The 7,626-nt window shown below is 32.3% G+C and overlaps 1 protein-coding gene across 1 annotated transcript in view; it reads left to right on the top strand.

The window, feature by feature from the left end:
- The first annotated feature begins 1,869 nt into the window (after positions 1 to 1,869).
- Positions 1,870 to 7,626, top strand: part of LOC110092328 (probable transcription factor GLK1) — a 16,634-nt gene continuing 10,877 nt past the window's right edge. Inside the window, exons 1-5 of the mRNA XM_020816833.2 lie at positions 1,870 to 2,493; positions 2,672 to 2,812; positions 3,854 to 4,117; positions 4,211 to 4,285; positions 5,301 to 5,414. Of these exons, the coding sequence (XP_020672492.1) occupies positions 2,194 to 2,493; positions 2,672 to 2,812; positions 3,854 to 4,117; positions 4,211 to 4,285; positions 5,301 to 5,414 (894 nt within the window). The 5' untranslated portion in view covers positions 1,870 to 2,193. The remainder of the gene's footprint in view (positions 2,494 to 2,671; positions 2,813 to 3,853; positions 4,118 to 4,210; positions 4,286 to 5,300; positions 5,415 to 7,626) is intronic.

The raw sequence follows: 7,626 nt of genomic DNA, 5'->3' as shown, positions 1-7,626 counted from the left end.
CAAAAATATAGTCAAAAAGTGCATCCTTGTTAGACAAATCCAATGAGCAAAATGTTGCTTGGTTATGACGCCATTAAGTGCTCAAATGTTTTTGAAAACATCAAATCAAGGAGGTTCATTTAAAGACTTATGAAGGATTGCTTGAGATTTTCATAAAAATAATCAAAATATCACTCCTAAAATTTATAAATAGGCCTTCATTCCATACATGATGGTAACTTGAAATTGGAGAAAGCTTACATACTGAAGAATCATAGAGGTAACCCCACTGATCAATTTAGATGATTATCACCAACAAATTAACATTATCATTTGATTATCATTATTATCAACATCATGCCATCATCATTTGATTTCCATCACTTGACAACAATCACCAAATGTTTATCACCCATCAAATGTTAATTGACATTGACACAATTATCCCTCACTATTTCTCTTGTATTTTTCATTATTCTCACGGTAGGTTGAGCCAACAATCCAAACATTACAATCTCGCCTTCTCTAATTAAGGGGAAGAGCAATATTCATCTATATAGTGTATTATTTGAGGTAGATTATGCATCAAGATTTTTCTCTTAACTTTCTACAAAAAAAGGGCTTCTTGTGAGCATCTTATATATATATGTATATAAAAGATATATATATGTGTGTGTGTGTGTGTGTAGAGATCGGACCTCCATCTCCTACCGATTATGGTGCGTCCAACCTTCGTCACCTACTATGGTCCTTCTAACATTCATCAACAGACAACGATCTTTCTGACCCCGGTCTCCTGCTAACTACAGTCTTTTAGACCTCTATCTCCTACCGACTATGGTCCTTCCAATCTCCGTCTCTTACTATGGTTCTTCCGACCTCCATCAACAGACAACGGTCTTTCTGATCTCCGTCTCCTGCCAATTACGATCTTTCGGACCTCTGTCTCTTGCCTACTATGGTCCTTCTAATCTCCATTAACATATAACAATCTTTATGATCCCGGTCTCTTGCCAACTATGGTCTTTCGGACCTCTGTCTCCTGCCTATTATGATCATTCCGACCTCCATCACGAGATAACGGTCTTTCCGACCTCCATCCTATCGACTATGGTCGTGCCGACCAAATAAATATGTATATATTGTAACTCCCACAATGTAATGCGCTCTATATGATGTACATTTGTATCATCAAGCCAAGGCCTTCTCCCAAGGAAGGAGCTCATTTGAAATCGACTACAAATACTAGTGAATTAATTCAAATTGGACTAGGCCACGTGGTTTTTCCCCCTTTTCAAGGATTTCCACGTAAAAACTCTGGTGTCACTTATGAATGCTTCACCTGCTCTCTTATCTGATTGTGTGCTAGATCTTCATACAATGCTAAGACGTTAAACTATATTTCTCTACTGCCGTGAATACTCCAAGACGCAACAATATCTATTAGACATAATTTAGTTATAATGTTGTTAAAAATATTAATAACTTAAATAATAGTCACTTTTTCATAAATGCGATTAAAAATATTAACAAATATGAGTAAAACTGTTCTTTTAATTACAACTCTTTAAAAATTCGGCATAAAATTAATATTATGGAACCTTTAATTCAATATTATCTTATATTATTTAGATAGCTATATTATTATTAAATAAATGATATTAAAATAATTTATTCTGATTGTTTTTTATTATGTAGCCATCAATTAGATACCGTGTTATCATTTTAATACTGATACATTTGTCTGATGTTAAATATTATTTAAAAATATTACCAAATCAAATAATTGATCTTCAACTGATATTATCAATCAAAATAATTTCTAAGCCACATCTTTAAATAATGCGCGATTATATAGCTCATTTTATGATAACACTAAACTCCTCTCTCTCTCTCTCTCTATAGTCAAAACACCTAATCATTTGTTAAAAGAAATCTAAGTGAAGTTGTGGTTAAGATCCAATCTCTTCGAAATCCGCTCATACTCTCTCTCTCTCTCTCTCTCTCTCTCTCTCTCTCTCTCTCTCTTGCTCGCTCGCTCGCTCGCTCTCGCTCCCGGCCATGGCCTCCGGGGAGAAAACAATCTCGAAAGCAATAAACAATATTCCCATGCAGCCAAACGCACGTCGAATCTCATAACCCATACATCCATCAAAAGTTCTTTCCCTTCAAACAAATCATATCGCTGCACACACTGAAAGAATAGAGCGATCGATGCTTGCACTCTCACCCCTACCAAACTCCGGCGCTGAAGACAGAGAAGGCATCTGCGACGCCTTCCTCGGCGACGACTTCCTCGAAAACATCGATTTCAGCTGCATCTTCGAAGGCTTCGACGTCGATGGAGACCTCTTTCCCGCTGAGCTCCAACTCTCCGAACCTCAACGACGATTCTCGGCAGGAGGAGAGGACCAAGAGAAGAGCTCTTCACAGGAGAGGGAGGAGAAGAAAGATGAACTAACTTGTGCGAAGGCGACGGCAGTGAAACGCTCACATGGGAAGAAGAAAGTGAAGGTAAAAAAGATTGAAGATTGATGCACTTTTATTCAAAGTAAATGGATAAGAAGAGCTCTAATTGGGCAGTAGGAAAGGACAGGAGGTCACGAGAAGCATGAGAAGATGTGTAATATAAATATATTATATATGCACAGATACATATAAGGATGACCAGTTTGGATATTGGTGATTACAGGTGGATTGGACGCCGGATTTGCACCGGAGATTTGTGCAGGCGGTGGAGCAGTTGGGACTGGACAAAGCTGTGCCTTCGAGGATATTGGAAATTATGGGAATTCACAACCTTACAAGGCACAACGTTGCTAGCCATCTACAAGTACTGTTTTTTTAAATTTTTTTCTTTATTACAAAAACTATATATTATAAATTGTTAAGGAGTAATTAATCAGTCATTTTGAAATCCTATAGATTCATTCACTATGTTTAATTTTATTTCTTTTAGATTATAATTGAGCTTTCAATTTTGTCATCAGCCATGGAATTCCTTGGATGGATTCTCTGACCTTTTTCTTTCATTTTTCTTAAATTTAGCCATAATTGTTCTCTTAAAAAAATACTAATTCTATAATCCTTATTTAATTTGTTGCAAAAAAAACTATATCATTCAAAGTTTTGAAGTTCTAAAGAACAATAACGGTAATAAATTCTCAACACATGAAGTTATTCGTGTGGCATGCTATATATATATATATATATATACATGCGAAGGTGTGTATGAAAGAGGAAGGGACAACCTTATTGAATTCAAAACTGAATGTGAAAGGATTCCAAGACCTTACTAGACAAATGAATCAAAGTTCAAAAAAATAAGAAAAATTAAGAGAGAAAAACTATGCCACAATTAGTCTCTTAGATAATTGCTTCAACGAGCTTGATGAACTCTTATGAATAGAGCAAATAAGAAAGAGATTTGGTAGAAACTTTCAGTAATATTTTATATTATCTTGTCATGCTATGGCTAACTATGTGCTCTAGGGAGTTTGCCCTAAAGTTAGAGGAATTTCAAGAAAATTATTAACAACCAACTATTTGAATGGAAGCCCTAGCCCAACATGAAAATTACTCTCAATGAACTAGCCTATGAGTTAATTGGGTGAATAGCTATAACTACAAGACTTTGGATTCCTTTGAGACTACTTTCTTATTATTTCTTAAGAAGTAGAAAAAAAGCCGTCCCAAACGACGCCTTTATCAAAGCACATTTAAATGAAAATTACTCTCAGACAACTGCTTCACATCTAAAATCTCACATTTAAATGAATATTAATTTATCAGTTTCTTCTGTGAAGAATTTTTAAACGGAGTAATCCTAATGCTGTTCATGAAATCATAATCATCTCATAATCTGATCACGCAGAAATATCGAACTCACCGCAAGCATTTGCTTGCACGAGAGGCAGAGGCTGCAAGCTGGAGCCAGCGGAGGCTAATATACAACGCAAAGAACGTTAAAAAGAAAGAAAATAAGCCATGGATTTCCCCAAGCATAGGCTTCCCTCCTTCACAATTCCGACCGTTGCATGTATGGGGCCATCCGACCCTCGACGGACCACCAATGGTTCATCCATGGCCGCCTCGGCCACCAAACTATATAGCCTATTGGCAACCTCATTACCAAAGAGTAGTCTCTCTCTCTCTCTCAAATTCCCTTATTCTTCCGTCTTTTCTTACTTTCACGTGAATGATAAGCTTATTTGTCCTGTAACTTTTGTAGGGCGCAGCAGAAGGATGGGGACCAAGTGCAGTCATCTCAGCACCTCATTTCATGCCTCATCCATTGCCTGTAATGGTATGTGCATTCTATTTTCCTTTTCGTTCAGCTTTTTGTTTGACTGAATCGTTTATGTTTTTTTATTCAAAATTTTCATAAGATTGGTGCGAAAAATAAATAATATGTGTTGCTTTTATCTCAAAATAAATTTAGAGTCCATTTTAATAAAAAATTTGGCAAGGACATACTAACCAATTTTTTTCTTTGAATAATTCATCCAAAAAGATTGAATATTGCACATGTTTAATAAACATACTTTTTTTTATATGGTGTGATTAAATATTAGTTTTTAGCTCTATTTAAAAAATTTAGGAAATGATATTTTAATCACCATTTTAATTAGATAAAATGAATTTATGGCTACTTTTTTTAGGTAAAGAAGGTGCATATATAAACAATTTAACCATTTTTTAATTGATTATTAAATCATCTATGTACTTATATGACTTTGATTTAGGCTTCTTTTGGAACGGTTTTCTTAGATAGATCTCATGACCCTCTCCTCCTGACGTAAAGAAAGTAAGTTTTTAAAACTGTTGTGGAAAGCAGCTTAGTACAAATATTTTTTGAAAGCAACAAAAAATCACGGTCAAATAGATATTGTGATTGTGGTTAGAAAAATAAAATAGTAAGAAAGTTGTTTCAAATGAAACCTTAGTTGTTCTCACCATTACTCATGATTCGAACATTATCAAATTGATCCCTACATTATTTTTCGTTCTTAAAAATATCAAATGTATATTTTATTCAACTTTCTATTAAGCATATGTCCCCTCCAAAGATTCTTTCTAAATTTTGTTTAACTGGTCTTATTCTTTTTCAAACATATGGAATAGAACTCTATCGTATTATATAAATATAGTCATATGAGCGACAAATTAAGATATTTCATTCAATTATTCTTTTAAAAATAATTAGAAATTAAATTCTTTTCAGATATTTTTAATATTATGTGTCAACTTATATGAAGTTCTTCTGTTGATTTTCATGTAAAAACGCTGAACTGTTTTGATAAAAACTGAAACGAATGCAGAGATTTGCACCACCACCAGTAGCAGGAGTTCCTCAACCAATCTATAGACCTCAGCATTGGGTTTCTCCGTTGAAGACGCAGTCGAATTTGCAGCCTGAACATGCTCATTATCCAGTAAGAAACACTCATACTTGCTCTTCATTCAGTTCCTCGTTTTTATTTATATAATTTATAAACTAGTTAATACAAAGCATCGGACTTCTGATGACCCGATTAGGAGAGTAAATATTTTAGATCTAGCATAACTTAAGAAAGATAGATGTACACCTAAAAGACTTAGTTTGAAAGTATTAAAAATGACATTTATTTATTAGATTTAAATAAGACAATAGAGAAAAAAGATTCATATTGTTGCCAAATGTTGTAAATAATAGAAGAGTTGTAAGACAATTGTAATTAGAAAACTTATCAAATAAATAGATCGAGGCGTGCAAAGCATTGTTCTTAATGTTAGATTTATGCGCGCCACTCCCAAGTGAAAAGGTACACATCGGTCTAACTCCCAAAATTTAACGAACTCTTCAAAGTGATTAGCACTATTCACAGTGGAAAGTAGGAATAACAATGTAGATATTTGCTCTGAACATATGTATGGTGGAGAAAATGATGAAAATAATTTTTTTTTTCATTATACCCAAGAATGCCTTATATATATATATATATATCAGAAATAGATGATCATTTTAATTACAAATGTTATGATAATTAATTAAAAAGTTTTCAAATCAGGTCATACAATAGTAATAAGTATTTTCATTACAAAAACGATAAGTATTTCCGTTACAATATAATAATTATTTTCGTTACTACAACAATAAGTATTTCTATTACAACACTAATAATTATTTCAGTTACAATAATAATTATTATTTCAGTTCCAATAGTAATAATTATTTCAGTTGCAACAGTAATAATTATTTATGTTACAAATTTTCTTTTGCAAAATATAAAATATAACAATCCCCCACATTTTCAAAAAAAAAGTAAAATTTAGAATAAGAATTTGTTCACAACAAAAGATAAAATACATAAACATTAGTGCCTTAGAGATAGTATCTCATCATTTAGCAATTGTTTCACAATATTATATCATAGACGAATTTGCCTGCTCTTCCCATTATATATTTTATTTTTAGCTCTAGTTATTGCCACTTGACAATTACAATGTAGACACACCGATGAGATATTTCGCTAAAAATTTGGAATATTGGCTAAGAGATTTCTTAGCCATTCTACTTCTCCTACTTTTTCTAAAGCAATGAATTCTAATTCCATAGTGGATCGAGCTATACAAATCAGTTTAGAAGACTTCCAAGATATAGCTCCACCACCCAAAGTAAAAAATATATTAATTAGTAGATTTTGTTTCATCAGAACTAGAGACTCAGTTAGCATCACTAAATCCTTTAAAAATAAAAGTGCTAAATTAGAAGTTCATTTTAAATATTTAAGTATTCTCACTAAAATAGTACAATGATCTTTATTAGAATTATGAGTATATTTACTAAACCTATGTACAATATAAGCAATATTAGACCTAGTACAATTCATAAAATACATAAGACTACCTATAATATGAACATACTCAAATTGAGATACACTTTTACCCAAATTTATAATTATTAGGAGTACTAACATGTATATAATTAAAATGTCCAAACCTCCTCAATATTTTTTCTACAAAGAGTACGCGATATTGAGAAATTATAATTCCATCAATTCATTTTCCTTTGTTTATTCTTAATATTACTTCTGCTTCTCATAAATCCTTCATATCAAATTTTGAAGATAGAAAAAATTTAGTTTTTGCAATTTTAGAAATATTATATCTTAAAATAAGTATATCATCTATATAAATACAAATAATTAATCCTAATTTTGGACTATCAAATTTATAATAAATACAAGTATTAGCTTCATTAATCTTATAATCATTAGATATTAATATACTATGAAGCTTCTCATGCCACATTTTTTGAGCTTGTTTTAGTTTATATAAAGACTTAACCAAGTTACAAATTAACTTTCTTTTCAATTCCAGATTCTATGAAAATCTATTGGAAAAATGCCATTTTTCAACATCCATTTCAGTCGAAAAATGACTAAAATCCATCAGAAATTCAGAAACTAGTATCTAGGATAGATTTTTTACGGGAACAGATTTGAGTGTTTTTGTTTTTTTTTTCAATTTTTCCTATAGGAATGCCGCAAAAATATTACCAGTTGATTATTTTCACTCGGAATATGGTGGATTATTTTGAGTTTAGGTAGACTTAGGGATTTTTCGATGGGGGTTGTGTTTACCGGTGATAAAATTTTCGTAAAG

The sequence above is a fragment of the Dendrobium catenatum genome, unplaced genomic scaffold, assembly GCF_001605985.2.
Source record: "Dendrobium catenatum unplaced genomic scaffold, ASM160598v2 fragScaff_scaffold_943, whole genome shotgun sequence".
NCBI classification, from domain to species: domain Eukaryota; kingdom Viridiplantae; phylum Streptophyta; class Magnoliopsida; order Asparagales; family Orchidaceae; genus Dendrobium; species Dendrobium catenatum.
The sequence above is the reverse complement of the archived record's forward strand: the minus strand, read 5'-3'. Positions and strand labels throughout refer to the sequence as shown.